Source organism: Perissodus microlepis, chromosome 9, assembly GCF_051167445.1.
Source record: "Perissodus microlepis isolate ML-2025 ecotype Zambia chromosome 9, ASM5116744v1, whole genome shotgun sequence".
NCBI lineage: Eukaryota > Metazoa > Chordata > Actinopteri > Cichliformes > Cichlidae > Perissodus > Perissodus microlepis.
The window spans coordinates 3,953,576-3,977,179 of NC_140469.1; the positions used below are offsets into that span (position 1 = coordinate 3,953,576).

Here is a 23,604-nt window from a genome sequence, read left to right on the forward strand (position 1 = left end):
AAATAATTTTTCCCAACACCAACGTATTTCAAATTTATGCTTCATGAAATATTTGCATGTTATTAAAATGTCAATAAACTGCATGGGAGAAGGTAGTCAGACCTACACAGGAGGAATAGACGGTACTACACAGGCCAGTCACTATATTTGTAGACTCGGAGATTTCCAGGGAGGTCCACGTCAAGTTTCGCCTCAGGGTTTTAGAGGGGGTTGCGGTTACAGTGTAGCTATGGTGTAAATTTCCCACCAAAGCGTTAGTCCCCAGTCACACTAAGTTGCAGTGTCCAAATTACTCTGTACTTAATTTTTCACTTCAGTGAATACAATTACTACCATAAAAAAGGGAAATAAAATACTTTGGGAGACTCTTGCTTTTCTTCTTTTGAACTTCTGATGTTTAGCTGATAGATTAAAACTATCATAACAAGTGACACTTCTGATCAGAACCAATCACACCAAGTGACAACAATTCTAAATTAACCCGTATTGGCCTATGTTATAAAAGCTGTTATAGAGATGGCTTTCACAGCACAGGGACCACAAATACTAACATTTACAGCTTTATCTATTTGACCAATACTACACTATAGTGTTGGTTAAAAAACAACAACAAAATACATATTATTTAAATTTCTGGGACATTGATCAAGTTTTTGTAAATATTTTGAGGTGACCTTTAAAACCTTTATCTCACATTCAAATTTCAAAAGGTGGTTTAATTGGACTGGAACATGTAATGGTGGTGGTGAGAGATCTGGCTTTCTCTCTTCTAGGTCTTTTGATATTTAACTTAGGTACTGCACCCTCTGAATTGGTCACGCTGTGCTTTCCCAAACTGACATTCCAGTCTTTTATGGTGCTCACTTTGGGTCTGTAGTTGTCCATCTTTAAGTGCAAGCTGTTTTTCAACCTTGGTGCCCTGTTTTGGAACCATGGGACATGGCTTTGCCTGTCTGTCTGCTACTAGGATATGCCTTAAATTTAGATATTTCTGCAATGTTTTTGATCCACTGTCAATGTGAGAGTTTTCCCATCTTTCTCATATGCAGAGCATTCAGAGCACAATGCATCTCATGAGAATGTTGGAACAATAAAGACCTCTGGCCACTGACAATGATGCTTTGGTGAATCTGTGTTAGACTGTAATACTGTATCGTTTATACTGGTTGAACTCTTGCTACCTTAATATTGGCTTGGACAGCAGGTCCTCTAAAGGCCTAATGAATGTTGCTGTTACACTCGAATGTTTTTAAATGGTGAAGAATTTTAAGGAACTAAACTTTTAGCAAGCCCATTATATCTAGTTCTGGTTTGGTGATCGATGCTGCCTCTCGATTTTCTACAAGTGTTGTGATACTACAAAATGCTTCCAGATGAGATGTGTGAGATTATCACTATGGTAACATCTCTGTCACCATGGTTACATGGCATGTGATTTTTTTTTATGCTGCTGACTTACCCGGCTTAGATAACTCAGCTATATCCTACCCCTGCTGCTGTTGCGCGCACACACACACACACACACACACACACACACACACACACACACACACACACACACACAAATCCTCTGGCCTCTAAACTAATGACCTCTGGCTTGTGATCATAGCTCCAGCTTGGACATTTCATAACACTGACATTCCCCTCAGCATTGTGGAGTATGAGGACCTCTCTTCAGTGCACCTTGAAGCAACTGTTGTTGTGAATTGTTGCTATAAAAATAAACCGGCATGAAGTGAGCTGCATTGAACGTGATCATCGCCTTTACTTGTTTTTTCTCACAGTCAGTATAAAACACGGACTTTGCTTCCAGGTCACAAAAATAAACCCAATGCGTTCTTTGGTTTTGAGGTTTTCACCTTGTTGTAAACACTCAGTTTCTCCATCTCCATTTCATGAAGCTGTGCCTTGATTGTAGACCTCCTTGAGATTGTTCTGGACTTGGTCAGATGTTGTGAAGGAAATCTTAACCAAGAAAAGATTTTTGCAGTCATCCACGTTAGCCTCCTTTCATGGTCTTCAAGGCACCAGATTATGGATTCTCCACAGTTTTTGCTGTCGCTCTGATTTGAGATTTTCAGCCAATGATGATAAGAAGGCCATGGCCAGCCTAAAAAGGCCCATACCTGTACCATAAGTCTACCTTGCAGCAGAAAGTCATAGGCTGCAATTCAGTGACTAAATTTAGTAATCACATTTGACCAGCTCTACAGCATATCTTGTACACTTGATTGAAGAGAAGAACAGAGCTGTTGACTGATCACCACTTGATGGTGGCAGGGCAAGAGGATGCCAGTGTATGTATATACTAATATTACAATGTTGGGCCTATACTCAATTATTTTGTGAAAGAGGTTTCTACTTGAAAGGTCTAAAGCGATAAAAAGCAAATGAGGAGTAAAACGCTGTTTTAAGTCAGTTTAAGTCATGCAGTAAGAAATTCAAAGAGATGAATGCATGTAGTTCTGAGAATCTTTAAGCTCACAGCAACTGGGTTAGTAACCTTGATGACTACGTTGAGCCCACAAACCACGGTGGTAATTTGAACCTAGTGTCTGCTCTGATTTCAGTGATACATTGTGTATCATTATATACTGCATGGTCTGCTTATTATTTACATTAAATTATTTAATGTTATTGGTGTATCCTCTATTTTCATACATTATTCTCTACATAGGTTCATCTCTGTTGCTTTCCAGATAAACAGAGAGAAGACTTCATCTTTAATTACACACATTGACCAGCAGGTGGAGACAGCTTGCCATCAGTACATATTCAAGTTTTAATATGAGCATCATTAATAAACACATTTGTTCTGATGTACAGAAACAACAGCAGTAAATAAAGGCCGGAGCAGGAGAAGATGTAACTAATCTGCCAGGACAAACCAAATTCAGAAAGATAAAAAAACAGACTGAACAATTGTTCGATAAAGGACAATGTTACTGTGATGTCATGCCAACAGCTGCTGTATGAACAAAGGAAGTGGTTCATGATAAAGGGAAGTTTGGATCCACTTGTGGGAGAGATTGTCACAAATGTGATGAGGCTGGTGCCAGTGTTTTTGTGACAGCAAAAAACACGAGCTGAGACGTGGAGTGAGGGCAATGAGACAGGTGGTAGTGCATGTGTCGACCGGTGGGGAGGCATTAATGAGAGAGGTGGTGAGACACTTGAAACAGGTTCTGAGACAGGTTGTCAGGGTTTAATTAGCCAATCACAGTGGGGATTAACTCTGTAAACATCCAACAGAACACAGTCAGGATGAAGACGACGCTCACCTGAGAGACAGGCAGAGAGACAGCTTTAATATTTAACATCCAGTCCGTCAGGTGTTTATCATGATGTTATAATGTGACTCACAGATGTTTCCTCCAACTTCATACAGATGTTGAACTGGACTGATCAGAGAAAAACAAAGACAGAAGGAGAAAGACAGGGATGGTAAATAAAAGTCAGATTTTCCTTCAGTGTGGGAACAGGTGGGGACCATAGGTATGGATCTTCACAGAAGTCGGATAAATGTGCATCTATGTGTGAGAGAGAGATTTTGTCACCTGTTCTCACACTCGAAGCGGGACGTTATGTCCTTGGCTGTTGTCTGTTCCTCAAGTTGTATCACCATGGAAATCTTGGTGTGTAGAGGAGCATGAACTCTGATCACACCTTCACACAGCTCTGTGATCTGCAGAGACACAAACAGAAAGCACGCTGAACCCGGACTCTGTCCCGCATGCCTGTGGTCTTTGACTAATCTTGTTTTTGCCTTAGTTGATTCTGGACTCTATCTCCTTTGGTCCTGACCTGTATCAAACCTGATTTCTCTCTCTTCTTATCTGTTCTCTGTCTCACCTTGTTTTGGTGCCCATCTCATGCAGTTCTTGGTCTTTCCAGGTCCTAGTCTCTGTCTCACCTGATCTCTTTCATTCTTGTCATTCTTCTTCCTCAAAAGTCTACTGGTCCAGCTCAGGCCAAGCTGTTTCTGAATGGACACCTGGTTCATCTGTCTCACCTGAGACAATAGAAACTTGGGGACCTATCAAAGAGAACGAGAAGTCATCGGGGGTTAGGGGCACCGAGACTGTGCAGGTGTGTCCTGAAACTTACGGTCCAAAGCAAGTCCTGGTGAATGATCATCAGCCGGATCAGCTGAGCTCCACCCACTGCCTCCTCCATCTCATCTCGTTTAGCAATTGAGCGCTTGTTTCCATGGTGACGACGGAACAGGTTGGGTGCCATCACCATGGACACATTCCACAGAGACATACGGTTCTGATCCTGATGAGAGACCACCATACGGAGGAAGACCAGCAGAGCCTGGAACCACAAAAAACAGGTTTTCTTGCAACCACGTGTGATTTCTAAAAAAAAAAAAAGTCTGTCATGGTCCTGGGTTGGTGACCCAGTGTTTTAGGTTTTGTACTTTTCTTTTTGATTTCATCAGGGTTCATGACTATTAGGGTTTGGTTTCTGTTTTTTATTTCTAGATCTCTAGGTCTTCATGTTTATTCTCTTGTTCCCCAGTCAGTCATGTCTCCTGTCTAGGCCCTGTCCTTATGTTCCCTCTGTACTGTGTCAGTATTATTGTGATGTTAAGCTCGTGTCTCTGAGTCCGTGTCTGTGTGTGCGTGGCGTATTTCCTGTTTTATTTTGATAGTCTGTCTCCTACCCCAGTGTAGCTAGTCATCTTCCTTCGTCGCATCATGTCTGATTTGTCCCAGCTGTGTTTCTTCCTGTTTCCTAATCCTCTCGTGATCCTACCTGTGTATTTTAGTCCTCAGCCTACCCTTGCTTGTTGTTGGATGGTTAACCTAGCCTACTCTCTCTTTGTACTGTGTTTTCTCCCGTCATGTTTCGAGCCGTGTTTCCTAGTATCTAGTTTTCAGTGTCAGTTTAGTTTAGGTTTACGTTAGGGGTTTTGTTTTGTTTTGTTTTGTGAAGTTCTCTTCTTTGATGAGTTGTTTTTCTTAAAGTTAACTTAAAGCTGCGCCTTAAGTTAACTTTCCGTCTGTGAGTACTGCACGTTGGTCCAGAATGCAATGATTTACAAATCTCATAAATCCATAATGTATTCATAATAGAAAACCATAACAATCACTGTAGCTCTGCAGTGATTCACTAGAAAATTGGCAACGTCCCTCAGCATCCATGGACCCTGCACAGTTGACTATGGAATATTTAGTAGCAGTATTAATTTTGTTGACTAATTTTTATTATATTTTTCATCAACAAACTTTTTTTCTAGCAAAAACAAGACAATAACTGAATAAAAATGAATGAAAGGCATCGAAACGTTTGTCCACGAATAAAAACGAGATGAAAATGTTTCTTCTGAGACAAGGCAGGAAGTGAGCCAGAAGTAATAATCTTGTGCAGTAAGGTTAGACATGCACATTTGATCTGCCGCTGACAAACAGGGATAGAGACAGGGGTTCAGCTAACACCTATGCACCATGTTTCTCATGAAAATGTGACAAAATGTCAGTGTTTTGGAGGAAGAGATTTGTGGACATATGGAGACATGTAGAGCAACTCTCACTTGTACCAATACAATGACACCTTAAAATCTGGTGACCTAAATCAACTTCAGATTTAGTCTACTATAATCTAAAGATATATACTCAACTAAAACAAGACAAAAACAAAAATTAGGTGGCTAAATCTGGACTAAAACTAAATTATATTTTAGTGAAAAGACTAGGGATATACCTAATCTAAATCTGCTGTCAAAATTAACACTTTAGCAGTAAGTAAATTTTATGACTGGGCTTGTTGGCACAGGTGGCATCTGATCATGGTACCATGCTAGAATTCACTGACCTCTTGAGAGCCCTTTTCTTCAACAAGTGTTTGTAGAAGCAGTCTGCATGCATAGGTGCTTGACTTTATTCACCTATGACCAAGGAAGTGATTGGAACACCTGAACTCAATGATTCGATGAGTGAGTGAATACTTTTGGCAATATAGTGTGTGTCTGTGTTGGTGTGTGTAGGATAGCGTGGGGGACCTAGATTGGGAGAGCAGAACCCCCGTGACCTGAAGCTCCAAAGATGATTTCCCTCTCGCATCTGCGGGCGGTCTATCCGTCAAGCTCAGGTCTTCTACATGAGGCCTGGGAGCTTGAGGGCCCTGCGCATTTTCTTAGCTGTTCGTAGGACTGCACTCATCTGGACAGAGATCTCCAATGTTCTTCCTGGGATCTGCTGGAGTCACTCACCTAGCTGATCGTCTGTCTGTCTGTCTGTCTGTCGATAAATGAAGGTTAAGTGAAGACTTAAATGAGTTTACAAGAGTATATTTTAATGATATTAAATTTTCTGTAAAACTAAAAGATTCCCTATAACGTGCTGTCCCATGCTCTCTTAGGCTGTGACATACAGGGAGTGCAGAATTATTAGGCAAATGAGTATTTTGTCCACATCATCCTCTTCATGCATGTTGTCTTACTCCAAGCTGTATAGGCTCGAAAGCCTACTACCAATTAAGCATATTAGGTGATGTGCATCTCTGTAATGAGAAGGGGTGTGGTCTAATGACATCAACACCCTATATCAGGTGTGCATAATTATTAGGCAACGTCCTTTCCTTTGGCAAAATGGGTCAAAAGAAGGACTTGACGGCTCAGAAAAGTCAAAAATAGTGAGATATCTTGCAGAGGGATGCAGCAGTCTCAAAATTGCAAAGCTTCTGAAGCGTGATCATCGAACAATCAAGCGTTTTATTCAAAATAGTCAACAGGGTCGCAAGAAGCGTGTGGAAAAACCAAGGCGCAAAATAACTGCCCATGAACTGAGAAAAGTCAAGCGTGCAGCTGCCAAGATGCCACTTGCCACCAGTTTGGCCATATTTCAGAGCTGCAACATCACTGGAGTGCCCAAAAGCACAAGGTGTGCAATACTCAGAGACATGGCCAAGGTAAGAAAGGCTGAAAGACGACCACCACTGAACAAGACACACAAGCTGAAACGTTAAGACTGGGCCAAGAAATATCTCAAGACTGGTTTTTCTAAGGTTTTATGGACTGATGAAATGAGAGTGAGTCTTGATGGGCCAGATGGATGGGCCCGTGGCTGGATTGGTAAAGGGCAGAGAGCTCCAGTCCGACTCAGACGCCAGCAAGGTGGAGGTGGAGTACTGGTTTGGGCTGGTATCATCAAAGATGAGCTTGTGGGGCCTTTTCGGGTTGAGGATGGAGTCAAGCTCAACTCCCAGTCCTACTGCCAGTTTCTGGAAGACACCTTCTTCAAGCAGTGGTACAGGAAGAAGTCTGCATCCTTCAAGAAAAACATGATTTTCATGCAGGACAATGCTCCATCACACGCGTCCAAGTACTCCACAGCGTGGCTGGCAAGAAAGGGTATAAAAGAAGAAAAACTAATGACATGGCCTCCTTGTTCACCTGATCTGAACCCCATTGAGAACCTGTGGTCCATCATCAAATGTGAGATTTACAAGGAGGGAAAACAGTACACCTCTCTGAACAGTGTCTGGGAGGCTGTGGTTGCTGCTGCACGCAATGTTGATGGTGAACAGATCAAAACACTGACAGAATCCATGGATGGCAGGCTTTTGAGTGTCCTTGCAAAGAAAGGTGGCTATATTGGTCGCTGATTTGTTTTTGTTTTGTTTTTGAATGTCAGAAATGTATATTTGTGAATGTGGAGATGTTATAGTGGTTTCACTGGTAAAAATAAATAATTGAAATGGGTATATATTTGTTTTTTGTTAAGTTGCCTAATAATTATGCACAGTAATAGTCACCTGCACACACAGATGTCCCCCTAAAATAGCTAAAACTAAAAACAAACTAAAAACTACTTCCAAAAACATTCAGCTTTGATATTAATGAGTTTTTTGGGTTCATTGAGAACATGGTTGTTGTTCAATAATAAAATTATTCCTCAAAAATACAACTTGCCTAATAATTCTGCACTCCCTGTATGTATACTGTGTGTATACTGCCCTCTTTCTGCTTCTCACTGTTTGCCCAATTCTCTCTCACTTGTGTTTGTGTGGAACTCTGTGTGTGTCTCATTTGTGTGTGTAGACAATGTCTGGGTGAAGCTTTACTCTCAGAATTTCTCTGTTGGCTTCTGGAAGAAGCAACGTCAGCAGCTGCAGGGCCTGAACCTGATGGAGCTCAGAGGGGATACCTGCAGGGACACACAGAAACACTTCATGTAATGCAAACACATTTAAATGATGAAAATGTGTGTTTGTATGTGTGCACACATACTCAGTACAGAGCGGTAGGTGGACAGGTGTGTGTGTGTCAGCAGAGGGGTTGGCAGCTCTCTGATGAAAAGCTTCAACAGACTGGAAGCGTCCACCTGTCTCAGCGCAGACCAGTCAAATCCCTCATAGCACCTGTCTAATTCTCTACGAAGGCACTGCAAGCAAACAGAGAGGTGGACAGAGAGACAGCAGGGAGAAAGATACACAGATAGAGAATCAGACAAAAACAGGTAGGTATTACACACAGAGAGACATAGATACACACAGGCAGACACACTCAGTTATCCAGAATGTAAAAAGTCATTTTAAAGTGTGTCAGGGTGTGTGTCCATCTTTTGTGAGGACCAATGTTGAGTTTAGACCATCTCAAAATCTAGAAACAAACACCACTTAGCTGCTGTCTTGGCAAACCCTTTAGGACTTTACTACTATGCTATGTTAAAGCATCATCTAAAGAGAAAAACAATTTGATGTAGAAAATAACCATTCGTTTGTTACCTAAAAACTAGGACTAGTGTTGGGTTCAGAACAGCTTTCGGGTTATAGGTTAGAGCTAGGTTAAGGTTCATGTTTGAGGATCTGGGAATGTTGATCTTGCTTTGCCCATGATGATGCACCTCCAGTCATCCAACATCCTAACTATGCATTGCTGAAGGCAGAGAACCTATGCATTGTTCAAATGTTGATTGGTTGACAAATGTGACGGAACAGGGAAGGGAGTGACAGGCAGTTCACTGTGAATGAAAGAGATGTGGAAAGATAATCAAAGATAAAAATTACAGACTGGCTGCAGTGGTAATCTTTCACACTCGGTTTCACTTCAGCTTGTTGTGTGTTATAACTTTGCTCTTCAAACCATAATGGATAGTAGCCCACAGACTGGTTGTACCACATGTTTTTGACACTCCCTTCAACCAACAACAGACGCTTTTTGCAGGTAGACTTTCAGTGCATGACGTGCCTCATGAATGGTATAGTGTGCCAAAGTTGAACGTTTCTGCAGGTCACGCACCTCCCCATTTTTGTTACATGGTGTGTTGTGTCGCTGCACCACAGCTGGCTTGCCAGCTTTTACCACAGTTTTTATAATATAATAGTACAGTACTTCCGATTTCCACTTCTCCTCCTCCACTGCTGATGTGGCACTATTGTCTGAGTGGCAACAGCTATTCTGTATGGAAACAAACAGCAGTGTATGCTTGTGTGTGTGTTACCTTGACTCTAGCAGCTGATGCTGGTACTCTGAGAATCCCCTCAGTCAACAGGCCTGTTTGCTCTAAGATACACAACAACTGCATGCATACACACACATAAAGGAGGGTGTGACTGGTTACTGTTGTTTGTTTATTTTCACAAAATTTCTAAACAAGATGTAAACAAAGGTAAACTAACTTTGCTTGCTGTTAGTTAAACAACTACTTTAGGTCACCAAGATCATATGCTAATGGACTCATACTTATACAGCACTTATCTACTCTGAGCACTGTTTACTATAAGCATTAAACATTTTACATCATGCACGTAAATACAGGGAGTGCAGAATTATTAGGCAAATGAGTATTTTGTCCACACCATCCTCTGCATGCATGTTGTCTTACTCCAAGCTGTATAGGCTCGAAAGCCTACTACCAATTAAGCATATTAGGTGATGTGCATCCCTGTAATGAGAAGGGGTGTGGTCTAATGACATCAACACCCTATATCAGGTGTGCATAATTATTAGGCAACGTCCTTTCCTTTGGCAAAATGGGTCAAAAGAAGGACTTGACAGGCTCAGAAAAGTCAAAAATAGTGAGATATCTTGCAGAGGGATGCAGCAGTCTCAAAATTGCAAAGCTTCTGAAGCGTGATCATCGAACAATCAAGCGTTTCATTCAAAATAGTCAACAGGGTCGCAAGAAGCGTGTGGAAAAACCAAGGCGCAAAATAACTGCCCATGAACTGAGAAAAGTCAAGCGTGCAGCTGCCAAGATGCCACTTGCCACCAGTTTGGCCATATTTCAGAGCTGCAACATCACTGGAGTGCCCAAAAGCACAAGGTGTGCAATACTCAGAGACATGGCCAAGGTAAGAAAGGCTGAAAGACGACCACCACTGAACAAGACACACAAGCTGAAACGTCAAGACTGGGCCAAGAAATATCTCAAGACTGATTTTTCTAAGGTTTTATGGACTGATGAAATGAGAGTGAGTCTTGATGGGCCAGATGGATGGGCCCGTGGCTGGATTGGTAAAGGGCAGAGAGCTCCAGTCCGACTCAGACGCCAGCAAGGTGGAGGTGGAGTACTGGTTTGGGCTGGTATCATCAAAGATGAGCTTGTGGGGCCTTTTCGGGTTGAGGATGGAGTCAAGCTCAACTCCCAGTCCTACTGCCAGTTTCTGGAAGACACCTTCTTCAAGCAGTGGTACAGGAAGAAGTCTGCATCCTTCAAGAAAAACATGATTTTCATGCAGGACAATGCTCCATCACACGCGTCCAAGTACTCCACAGCGTGGCTGGCAAGAAAGGGTATAAAAGAAGAAAAACTAATGACATGGCCTCCTTGTTCACCTGATCTGAACCCCATTGAGAACCTGTGGTCCATCATCAAATGTGAGAATTACAAGGAGGGAAAACAGTACACCTCTCTGAACAGTGTCTGGGAGGCTGTGGTTGCTGCTGCACGCAATGTTGATGGTGAACAGATCAAAACACTGACAGAATCCATGGATGGCAGGCTTTTGAGTGTCCTTGCAAAGAAAGGTGGCTATATTGGTCGCTGATTTGTTTTTGTTTTGTTTTTGAATGTCAGAAATGTATATTTGTGAATGTGGAGATGTTATATTGGTTTCACTGGTGAAAATAAATAATTGAAATGGGTATATATTTGTTTTTTGTTAAGTTGCCTAATAATTATGCACAGTAATAGTCACCTGCACACACAGATATCCCCCTAAAATAGCTAAAACTAAAAACAAACTAAAAACTACTTCCAAAAACATTCAGCTTTGATATTAATGAGTTTTTTGGGTTCATTGAGAACATGGTTGTTGTTCAATAATAAAATTATTCCTCAAAAATACAACTTGCCTAATAATTCTGCACTCCCTGTAGATGCTTCAGCTTGGGGTTCAATATTTTGCTCAAGGACACTTGAAGAATCGAACTACTGACCAACTGGTAACCCACCTTTGCTCCTGAACTGCCCAAAGACACATAAGATTATGATTGTGCCTCAAACTATAGTATCATAAGTTTTAGAGTAATGAAGCCAGCAATCTATCCCCTGTCTGAAACTTCATTAGACATAGAGAAGGACACGTTCTTCACCTTCTGGAACACGACAGGAACTTTGACCCCAGGAAACTTCTTCCTGTCTTTCTCCAACAGCGTGTTCAGAGGAACACCAAACACACCACTGTCTAATGGACAAGAAGACACAAACAATCATACAGTGAGTGTTCTGAGAGACAATTTATACATCCTTTAGTACAGGGTTTTACTAATGGGGCTTTTTCAGCAGCAAAATAGTTTCAGGTCTGCCCTTATCGCTTATCCCATCCAGTCCCAAGTTAACTGTGCCTACATAGAGCCAACGGCAGTTTTGCTCTTTTGGTCCCATGGTGGGCAAACCACACCCACGGTGAGCAATCCCACTGTGGGTTGCCTATTGAAAACCATGACAATCAGGGGACCTCTTGGGATCAAACTACTGTGGGGCCTTAATGGGCTAACCCAAAAGGGGACCAGTATGGGTTTTCCTATGGCAAACCCACAATGGGCTGCCCACGTTTTTTGGGGCCCAAAAAGGCTAAACTGCTATGGGCTAGCCCAACATGGGTTTACTGTGAACACTTACTCATAAGGTAGCTGCAAAGGGCAAAACTGTTGTGGGTTCTGGATGATTATCAAAATTATTATGCATAAACAGTTAAACCATTGTAATGAGACACACAGTGCTATGAAAGTGTTTGAGTCTTCTGGATTTCTTCTGTGTTTTTGCATATAGTCACATTTGCAGGTTTCAGCTGTATAATAACAACATAGTGAACCTTCCTGGGAGTGAGTGGCCTACCAGAATTAGTCCAAGTGCAATCAATCACTCATCCAGAAGGTCACAAAAAACAAAACAGAACAAGATCTACAGAAACGCAGGCCTCACTTGTCTCAGTTAAGATGCGCGTTCATGATTCACCAATAAGAAAGATCAGGTAGAACGCATCTATGGAAAAGTTCTAAGATGAAAATAACTGCTGACCAAAAATAATACAAAGGCTTGTCTCAAATTTACCACATCTTGATGATCTCCAAAAAATTTGAGAAAATATCTGAGTCTTTGGAATGTTTGTGTAACATAGCATTTCACAAAGAGAACATCATACCAAGAATAAAAAACAGAATAAAAAACATTTCATCCACAGAGGTGAAAAAAATCATGAGCAGTTATGACAAATTTTTGATTGCAGTTCTTGCTGCCAAGAATTGCACAACCAGTCAATCTTATATATACTTGAGTTATCTTTGTCTAATATTGAAAACTGTTTGATGATCTGAAACAAATGTGTGACAAACAGGGAAAAAAACTAAATTAGGAAGGAGGTGATACTAGCAGTTGAAACGGGGCAATGGTTGAACGAAAACGATATAGCTGGACAATCTTGAATTTACTTCCTAATGTTGAAGTACGACATGATCTCCCATCTTGTTGTGCTCTGGGGTATTAAAATACATACCTTATTGGTTTAGTGGTAGTGCTGGGTGGAAGGCAAAGTACTGATCTTTATAAAGGTATTAAGGACATCTTACATTAAGAAGTCTTTGTGTTTATCAGAAATTGGTCTCTGGTTTTGTTGGTTTATTCTGAGTTTTCCTGTTTTTGAGATTTTTTTTTTTTAATTTCTCTTCATTGTTAATTTTACATTTTTAATTACTATAGTAGAGATTATCTTAATCTCTGTAATATCTGCTTGTTTGTTTCTCTTTAGTCATTTCCTGCTACCTTGCTTCCTGTTTTATTTTGAAAGTCATTTAACTCATGTCTTCTGTTTAGGTTTACCTCCTTTTGTATCAGTGCATTTTATTCATTTCAGCTGTTTCTTGCTTTCCAGATGTGTCCATCCAACCTGAACTTAATAATTACAGACCATTGTTATAAATATTTTTTATGATCCAGCAGTGAAGACAGTGTTTTTAATCGTTCTCCATTAAACTGTTCTGCTGGAGGTTTCATTCTGTTAAAACAGGGTTTTTCCTTCCCGCTGTCACTAAAATGCTTGCTCATACCAGGTCATGTGATTGTTGGGCTTTTCTCTGTATGTATTATTGTAAGGTCTACCTTACAAAATAAAGTGCCTTGAGGCAACTGTTCTTGTAATTTGGCACTGTATAAATAAAACTGAATTGAATTTCAGGAAACAGTGTTTCCTGAAAAGCCTCTCTTGTTTAGTGGGAAATAGATTTCATCAAAGTAGATGTCTTTTTGAAAGTGCTGTAATTAGGTTTAAGAATACAGTTCACCCACTTTTATCATCTTCAATAGCCTGTACCAAAAGAGAGCAGAGCAGGTACCTGAAGGCTACTCAAACAGAGGTCGATTATCTTATTAATAGTTTTAACTTTTCACTATGCGCGACTCTGGATACTGTAGCTCCTGTGAAAAAGAGAGCCTCAAATCAGAAGTACTTGACTCCGTGGTATAATTCTCAAACACGTAGCCTAAAGCAGATAACTCTTAAGCTGGAGAGGAAATGGAACCCCAAATTTAGAAGATCATCATTTAGCCTGGAGAAATAGTTTGTTGCTTTATAAAAAAGCCCTCTGTAAAGCTAGAACATCTTACTATTCATCACTGATTGAAGAAAATAAGAACAACCCCAGGTTGCTCTTCAGCACTGTAGCCAGGCTGACAAACAGTCAGAGCTCTGTTGAGCCAACCATCCCTTTAATGTTAACTAGTAATGACTTCATGAACTTCTTCACAAATAACATTTTAACCATTAGAGAAAAAATTACTCATGATCATCTCACAGATGTAACAACATGTACCGCTGCTTTCAGTACCATTTAGTCTTTTTCTCCTATTGATCTTTCTGAGTTAATTTCAGTAATGTCTTCCTCCAAACTATCGTGTCTTTTAGACCCCATTCCTACAAAACTGCTCAAAGACTTCCTGCCATTAATTAATGCTTCAGTCTTAAATATGATCAACCTATCTCTAATAATCGCTATGTGCCATCCCTTGACCCAGCTAATTATAGGCCAATCTCCAACGTTCCTTTTATCTCATAAATTCTTGAAAGAGTAGTTGTCAAACAGAGGAATGATTCAAGATTCAAGATTCTTTATTTGTCATGTGCATGGTTATACAGATATAACACGCAGTGAAATGTGACCTGATACGCTCTTCGACTGTGCAAAAAGGAGAGACAGAACTTTATGGCTTATTTGAAGAGTTTCAGTTTATAAGGTTAGACCCAGTTCCAGCCTTTGAATGCTTGACTGTCTTTCAACAGTTTGAGCCAGTGTCTTATTCTGCTTTAAAAGACATAATTGATCATCTCAAAATCTCTGGTTCCCCGCACGATATTCTTCCTTTTCATTTCCTTAAGGAAGCTTTACATATTATTGGTCCTTGTATCTTACTTCTGCTGAATGCATCATTGTCATCAGGTTGTGTACCGTCTGTCTTCAAGCATGCTGTTGTGCAACCTATTATGAAAAAGAAAAATCTTGACCCTAATGCTCTCACTAACTACAGGCCGATCTCCAAACTCCCTTTGATTTCCAAAATATTGGAAACGGTAGTTCTAAACAACTTCAGGCCTTTTTAGATGCAAATAGTATTAATGAAAAGTTTCAGTCTGGTTTGAAACCTCGCCACAGCACAGAGACGGCCTTACTTAGAGTTTTTAATGATCTTCTTTTAACGGCTGACTCTGGCTATTCCGTGGTTTTAGTTTTACTTGACTTGACTGATGCTTTTGACACGGTTAATCACAACATTCTTTTATCAAGATTGGAACACGTTGTTGGTCTCAAAGGTACGGTTTTAACTTGGTTTAAATCCTACCTCTCAGAGAGGTCGTTCTCTGTTGCTATGGGGCAACACTCCTCGGCTTCTGCCCCTATTTATTGTGGTGTGCCTCAAGGGTCCGTGCTCGGTCCTGCTCTTTGTACATGTTGCCGTTGGGATTAATTTCTTAAAAATATAACATCTCCTTTCACTGTTATGCCGATGATATCCAGATTTATTCACCTTTGAAATCAGATGTGTCTGCTTCTTTGCAACCTCTGTTCAACTGTTTGCATGAAGTTAAAATTTGGTTATCACATAATTTTCTTACACTGAACGAGAATAAGACCGAAATCGTAGTTTTTGATAGTCACACTCTGCCCTTGGCCCTCTTGCTAGCCATCTCTCGCTCACTGTAAGGAACCTCGGAGTGTTCCTGGATGGCTCTTTTAAACTTGAGAAACAGGTTTCCACTGTGGTAAAAAACAGCTTTTACCAGTTGCGTCAGATATCCAAAGCAAAGCCGTTCCTTCCTTTAAAGGACCTTGAAAAGCTTGTCCACTCATTTATCACATCCAGATTGGACTACTGTAACTCCCTCTACTCGGGCCTCCAACACTCTTCTCTTTACCAGCTTCAGTTAGTTCAGAATGCAGCTGCGCATCTTTTACCAGGTACGAGAATCTGTGAACACATAACTCCAATTTTAGCCAAATTACATTTGCTCCCTGTTAAATTTTAAAATTCTTTTGTTCACTTTTAAAATTCGGAATAATTTAGCACCCAGCTATCTTTCTGAACTACTACACATGCTCCTAGCACAACCTAGGTCTTGACTGTAGTCCAGAGGTGACCGGGCCGTGGCACCTAGACTCTGGAATAATCTCCCTGTTCATATTCGTACAGCCGAGTCTATCCAGTCTTTTAAATCACGTCCTAAAACCTTTTTACTTTGGCTTTTGATTCTAACTAGTTGGCTGTTCTGGCTTGTTGTGTTGTCACGTATTGTTTGTTGTCCTGTTTTATTGTTTTTGTCTTAATTGTCTCATCCTTTTACTTACTGTGAAGCACTATGGTCAACATTGTTGTTTTTAATATGTGCTATATAAATAAATTTTGATTTGATTTGATAAGGTTGTCCCACTCACAACTGCATATCTGTGTAAATCAGGATTTTCCATTGTGGCCACAACCAAGACCAAAGCCTGAACCAGACTCAGAGCAACACTGGAAGCTGCTCTGAGAGTGAGCCTTTCCCCCATTCCACCCAGACTAGATCCGTGTCTCATTAACAGCTGAACATAAAAGGGGAGTTGCCTATTGTGACTGTTTGTTGAAGAATAACTTCTGGTTCTGCCAATGAAAAAACCTTTCAGATTCACTCACAGATTATGTTATGATAGTGTAATTTCAGATTTATATTGGTTAGTTTATGAGGGTGGCAAGTTCTAGAAACTCCCAGATGGCAATTTCAGCACATAAAGTTGGACGATCAGTAATTTATAGATTACATGAAAATTAACACGACATTTCTTTTACATTTATACTACAGGAACAGCAATACTGCTTCAAGCAGCAAGCATTAAGATGTAAGCTCTAAATCTTAAAAAAAGGGAGAGAAAAGTTTAAGTTTGGTAAATTCACTTATGACAATACACTACCAGTCAAAAGTTTGGACACGCCTTCTCATTCAATGTTTTATCTATTTTTACTACTTTCTACATTGTAGATATATATGAAGAAAGATATATGGGGTTATACAGCAAAGAAAAAAAATGATAAATAGCTCTAAATATATCTTATATTATAGATTCCTCAAAGTAGAAGAAACCACTACTAAGGAAAAGCAACAGGCAGAAGAGATTTGTTTGGGCAATTCGATTCGGTTAGTTGGACCATCATTTATTTTTTAACAGGACAATGACCACAAACACACCTCCAGGCTGTGTAAGGGCTATTTGATCAAGACAGAGAGTAACAGAGTGCTGTGCCAGATTGCCGGGCCTCCACAGTCAGCATCTCTGGGAACTCCTTCAAGACTGTTGGAAACCATTTCAGGTGATGACCTCATGAATCTCATCGAGAGAATGCCAAGAATGTGCAAAGCAGTAATCAAAGCAAACGGTGGCTATTTTGAAGAATCGAAAATATAAAACACGTTTTGAGTCATTTCACACTTTTTTGTTTACTACATAATTCCGTATGTGTTCATTCATAGTTTTGATGCCTTCAGTGAGAATTTAAAATGTAAATAGTCATGAAACTAAAGAAAAACCATTAAATGAGGAAGTCTGTCCAAACCTTTGACTGATAGTGTATACATCACAAAGAATTATGACTGTTTTTTGTATGCTGTCATTTAAATAAAAAATAAAACACAAATATTTTAATTTTATTTATATAGGGCCAAATAACAACATCTGTTGCCTCAAGGAATTTTATATTGCTAGATAAAGATCCTACAATAATACAGAGAACACACAGTATACCCAGTCAGTAGACCCCTATGAGCAACTACTTTGGTGGCAGTGGGAAGGAAAAACCCCATTTTAACAGGAAGAAACCTCCAGCAGAACCAGGCTCACGGAGGGCGGTCATCTGCTGTGACTGGTTGGGGACTTTATGACCCTTTTCTGTGGGCAAAATACATACATACACCTTACATAAATAAAAATAGTAGTAAACTTATCTATTTTTATGCTTGTGGAGTAGATGCACACCACTTCCACATCGGTTTCATGTCTGCCTCTCTCCCTGATTACACTGGAAATGTAATGTTGCTGTATCCACTCTGAAAATTGTCTGCAAACAATAAGGAGCCATGGTGTAAGACAAATGATGACGCACCATCTACTGTAAAAATAAAAACTATTTGGAAATCCAGGAAAAATGGTTTGGAGAGATGTTCTTTGTTATGTGGATCTGGATCTTGTTTTTTTTTTTTTTTTTTTGTTGGTTATATACCGTTTTTAGTTCCACATTAATTTTTGTGTTTATGTTAAAAATGCATAATTACATTGGCGAAACTTAAGTTAATCAGTAAGCTACAGCTTAGCTTTCTAATATCCTAATGCTATAAAGTCTTTGCTGTGAAGCTGAATGCAGATCATTATGTAAAAAAGAAACGCACCCCGGTTCCTGCAGCGTGGAGGACGTGTGCGTTTGGTGTGGATGCCCAGAGTCATCAGGAAGGTTGTGAGCTCAATGTGCGAGATGAAACACAGCTGTGTGAGGTCACGTGACGACAGGTCGCCTGCACAGCTAAGACCCTGAGAGGGAGGGATAGATGCAAACTGCACACACGCACGCACGCACGCACGCACACACACACACACACACACACACACTCTTTTTTGCATCCGTTAGCAGCCTCCTGTGTTGTAAGCAATCAGATTTGACTGGAAGACCTCTCTCAGCATGCAGCAGGTCAAACTCACCTGCAGCTCACTGTTGTTGTCTCTATGGAAACGTAAACAGTCCCAACAAGCCTTGCCCCTTTTGTGCTCAGCCACACCTTCTGAGTATGGAGAGTCCCGCAGCACCCAGTCAGGTTGCATCAATTGACTGACGGGGGGCGAGTGCGTGTGAGGAGGGGAAGAGGTATATTTGTGAGAGTCAGTGTGTGTTGGAGAATGTGCGTGTGTCAGAACATTTGTGTCGATGACATGTGTTGGAGAGCATTTGTTTCCTGGAGAGTTTGCGTGATGCAGAGAGTCTGTGTTTGAGGGGGGTGAGGGGTGCTCTGGTAGTTGATCTTCAACAGCCAACACGGGTAGAGTTGGTCGTACTGTAAAAGACACAAAGCATAAAGCTCTCAGCAGGTAAAGAGAAAAAACAAACAAAATCTCTTGCAGAAATAGAATCCTGTTTCCAAAAACACCGGGATGCTCGGATGTCAAAAGCAAATAAAAATAGCAAATTGCAAATCATTTAAAACCTTTTTCAGATCTGTTCAAATCACACAGCTAGAGTTATTTATATAGTGCATTGACACAACAGCCATCTGGAGGATGATGAAGAGATGGTGAGAAGGAAGATTCCTTTTTAACAAGAACAACCAGGCTTAGTGACAGACAGCCATCTGCTGTGACCGACCGACCTGGGGCGTGTGAGGAAGAGGAGAGCATTGAAAGACGAGGACAGAACACATGCTATGGGAGAGAAGACAAAAGTTAATTGACATGCAAAAGTGAAATGTAAACACAACAGAACACAAAAACAAAATGTTCACTGCATCATAGAAGGTCCCCCAGAAGCCCGTGGCAATAGCAGCATAACTAAGGGATGCTTCAGTCACCTGATCCAATGAAAGTTGAATGAAAGTTTCAACTGCCTGGTGGCAAGCATGGATGTAGAGTCCCACTTACTATGGAACTTCTTTTATAAATAATATAAAAATTTGTGGAGGAAAACAGAGAATATATACATACAAAAAAATTAGTAGTCCTATTTTTCCTGAGAGCTTTTTATACAGTAACAGACATGTTTCCATGCTAGACGACATCATACAATATATAAAATGACTCTTCCTGTCCAGCTTACATGCTATAATTCATGTGTGAATTACACAAGGAGTCAAATGTCTCTGATTTGTTTCACAGCACCATTAATATAAGTGACCTCTGTGGGAGTAAGTGTAAGCAGCTACTCTGCATGTTGGGACTAGGCACTGAATGAAATAGTAGTGAAATTATAATTAGTTACATTAGTTACAGTTATTTCTCAGAGACACTCTGACGCAGTGTCATCCATTATTGTAAATTTGCATGTAATTAAGAAACTGTGAGACAAAAGATGATTTTCAGGAGATCTTCCTAAATGTTCAGTTATATACATATATATATATATGTATATATATATATATCTATATAGTGTCTGTCTCCCGATAGTGTCTGTCTCCTGATAGTGTCTGTCTCCTGAATCCCAACTGGAAGCTGGTTTCACAGAAGAGGGGCCTGAAAACTGAAAGCTCTGCCTCCCATTCTACTTTTAAATACTCCACATGTAAGCCTGCAGTCTGAGACGAACCTAATATTCTTCAGGTTACTCTGTATTCATACTGTTTAGAAATGTGACTAAATAGACCAAAAAAAAAAAGACTAAATAGACCAAACCCACACACAACAGTGCAGTGTCTATCAGAGGTACTAAGGACCATAAAACCATAAATCATCTGCATCAAGGCTATGCCCTTAGCCTTTAACCTGGGTGGCATCTAGCATACATAAAGATATATAAAGAACCAACCTCTGCAAAGGACCACAGGAATCACTTATAGGTGAGCAGACACGCACCTCTGGAAGTATTTCGGCGAATGGTCTTGGTGGTGGTGTGGTATCGACTTGGTGGTGGTTCAGCATGATGGGAGTGGGGGTACACACATCTGTCTGCTGGGTCGTCAGGCTGGAACAAAAAGTTGGGGAAAAAATGCAGATCACAGCCTTTTTCTATTGCCCCTACATTTCCCAGGAATTATTTTAAGACACACAGCTTCTTACAATGACTATAATCTAAATTGCTGTGATATTCTAAAACACAATTTATTGTATGGTTGACTATACAATTTCATAAAATATCTCTACATCTGTGTTGCACATTTGTTTTGCATTTAATATAAAATGCATTTGTATGTTTGTGTCCCACCTCAGTGAAGATATCCCGGACATCTCTGATTGGCTGTCTGTTTCTCTTCTTCAGTGTCTCGTTATAGTTATCCAGCCTCTTCCTCACAGTGGTTGCTTGTTGATGTGTCAAAGTGGACAGCAGCACCTCAGCTGGCGGTGGCACCTCATCTGCCAATGGCAAGCCCGTCACCAGGGAAGCCAACCCCGCATCTGTCAGCCACGCCTCCTCAAGCTCCACCTCTAAAAGGAACAAATCAGTAGGATCCGAACAGTAAGATGACATCTGACTCAGCTGTCAGTTTGACATACCATCCATACTCTTTCTCTCATCTTCCTCCTCTTCTTCTTCCCCATCCTTCTCTTCCTCAATGCTGTGTACTTCCCTCCAGTAGGTCTCCATGGCAACATGTTTGGGGTCAGAGGTGGTTGAGTTAGAGGTGGTAGATGAAGACAACATCTTGTAAAAAAAAGTGCCAGCCAGACAGAGATAATTTTTTATTTTACGACTATTAGAATTTCAAAATATGACATAAGTAAAGTATTATCTTGTTAAAAACGTATCAAAGTCCAATGATACTCCAAATCCAAATCACTCCAACTTTCCCACGCTGTTAACAGAGAATTTATTGACATGTTCCAAAACCCAGTTTGAGATATTTTAAGCTTTGTGATTCTGGTATGTTGTCCTGCTGAAAAGCAGTGATCAGAAGAACGCCACATAAATGGATGGAAACAATACTCAGATAGGCTGTGACCATTTGAACATAGTAATTAGTCACTAATTACAGATTACTTCTCCAAGAAAGTAATCTTGCTACTTTATGGATTACTTATCTTCAAAAGTAATTAGTTGCTTTATTACTTAGTTACTTTATAAAAACATGATACACAACCTGAATACGTAATAAAGCAACAGACCTTTCAGCCCAATTCTATTTTTTGAATTGAATCAAATGAAAAAGTTGCTTCTTAAAAATTGTTCTATTAGTTTTAATCTTTCAACTTTATGTACATTGCATCAAGCAAAAATTTAATTATATGCAGCAGTCTCTGACTTGAAGAAATTTGTTTAACATTTAACACTGAATTTTCTGTATATTCCAGCTATACAATAAAATATTATTTTGTGTTTACACTCTTTCAAATAGATGCAAGTAAAACAGAAAAAAATAAATAAAATCAAACTTTTAGCAGCACTAAGTCCTGTCGCTCTGAGTCTATTTTCACCTGTTTAGCAGAAGTGGGGCTGTCGGAGTTTTGCCCGGTACCGCAGAGGTCATGTCACTCGGGGTGATCCGTGGGTTTCTCTGTGAATTTCACATTCCCATGTTGTGCCAAAAAGTGATCGTCTGCCAAAAACTGATTGCTTGTATTTAAGCTACTATAAATAAGTTGTTAGTCTATAATATGCGAAATATATGTCAAATGCATCCTTCATGAGTGATATTAAGTCATTTTGAGCTGCAAACAACATTTCTGTCACAAGGTAGAAACCGCAACCAAGACATCAACCAAGACATCTTGGCCAAATTCTAGCGTAATCTGGCCATGGGCCAGCAGAAAAAATGCAACAAATATAACAATAGTTTTGTTAACATATTTTAAGTGGCCAAAAACCCGACTGGTTATAATGTAGGTACAATAACACAGAATTATAAAGATACTTGGTAATTTTATATATTACCCTTTGTAAATCCTTTTTAAAGTCTATTTACCAATATGAGTAAAGACATTACACATAAAAAAAACCCACATGGAAATAGTGGAAATCAGATGACCGGCGTGCTATGTCCTTCCTCAGACTTGAAGTTTAATTTTTATGCTGTAAAAATAAGTTTTCTTCCCCAGTGGACACTAATGTTTGTCATGTTTTAACGGAATCAAACTCAAAGTAATGTCAGTACTTCCAAGATTTAAATGCTGCATAGTCGTACTCTCTCCCACGCTCCATATTATCTATTGTTGATCTGCACACGTCTGTAGCTGCCACAGACGTTGCAAGCTCGTAAGTCATTGTCATGACCAATGTTCCCTCTAATTTTTCATGTGTCTGAGCGAACACACAAACTCCCTGAGCGGTCCCTTGGACCACTGTGAGCAACAGCAGACGTGTGCACTGTGGTCACGCCAGCATCGAATCCATCCAAGTTACATGGTTTATTAAAATAATCAAATTACAGCATTTATGTTAGACTACTTTTAATTAACTGCTTTAGCCCACTTACAATGACAATTAAAAAAAATCTTGTTCATGACCTGTGTAGTATGTTAACACTATTGGAAGTAAAAATAACTTGAACTCCAATTTTGAAAACAAAACTTTCTTCTTCTTCTTCTTCTTCTTTTGTATAAAGCTGTGATTTATATTATGAGTATGAGTCTGTGGTCTGGGAGAGAGTCCTGTAACTCTCTGTCTGCAAAATACAGTATATAATGACCAATGTTGGGCAATTAATTATATAGTTACTTCTTCAAAAAAGTAACTGAGTTACGCAAACAACAAAGTTTTTTGCAGCTGTTTACCTAAAAATGCAGCCAAGGCGTTTTTTTAAAAATAAACATTTCAAACTATTTACAGAACAATCAGCTGTTCTGCATCAAATTTGATGCCACACAAATTATTTGTGCCACTCCAAAAAATAATTTCTGTCCACTATGAGATAAAGGAGAACTACAGCCTGATACCTGCAGGCCTGACAACAGGAGATGTATCACTCCTTCAGCAGTCGCCTCATTGTTCTGACACACACAAC

General features: G+C 40.0%; 1 protein-coding gene across 1 annotated transcript; it reads right to left on the reverse strand.

Moving 5' to 3' along the window:
* Nucleotides 1-2,766: 2,766 nt before the first annotated feature.
* On the reverse strand, nt 2,767-21,308 carry arhgap28 (Rho GTPase activating protein 28). The gene is made up of 15 exons (XM_084940403.1): nt 21,161-21,308; nt 20,871-21,091; nt 20,522-20,630; nt 18,937-19,014; nt 18,665-18,825; nt 18,358-18,496; nt 11,546-11,637; nt 9,450-9,527; nt 8,237-8,390; nt 8,071-8,153; nt 4,108-4,317; nt 3,914-4,036; nt 3,558-3,685; nt 3,364-3,401; nt 2,767-3,281 (listed from the first exon to the last, which is right to left on the reverse strand). Exons 1-15 carry the CDS (start codon nt 21,306-21,308, stop codon nt 3,199-3,201), a joined length of 1,845 nt encoding a protein of 614 aa, XP_084796529.1. The 3' UTR covers nt 2,767-3,198.
* Nucleotides 21,309-23,604: the final 2,296 nt, after the last annotated feature.

Bases quoted from the DNA above. Each gene is read 5' to 3' on its own strand.
- arhgap28 (XM_084940403.1), bottom strand. From the start codon at position 21,308: ATGTTGTCTTCATCTACCACCTCTAACTCAACCACCTCTGACCCCAAA. The intron at 21,092-21,160 runs GTATGTCAAACT...TGTTCCTTTTAG, and splicing joins TGAGAGAAAGAGTATGGATG to AGGTGGAGCTTGAGGAGGCG. The intron at 3,686-3,913 runs GTGAGACAGAGA...GTGTCTCTGCAG, and splicing joins ACAAGAATGAAAGAGATCAG to ATCACAGAGCTGTGTGAAGG.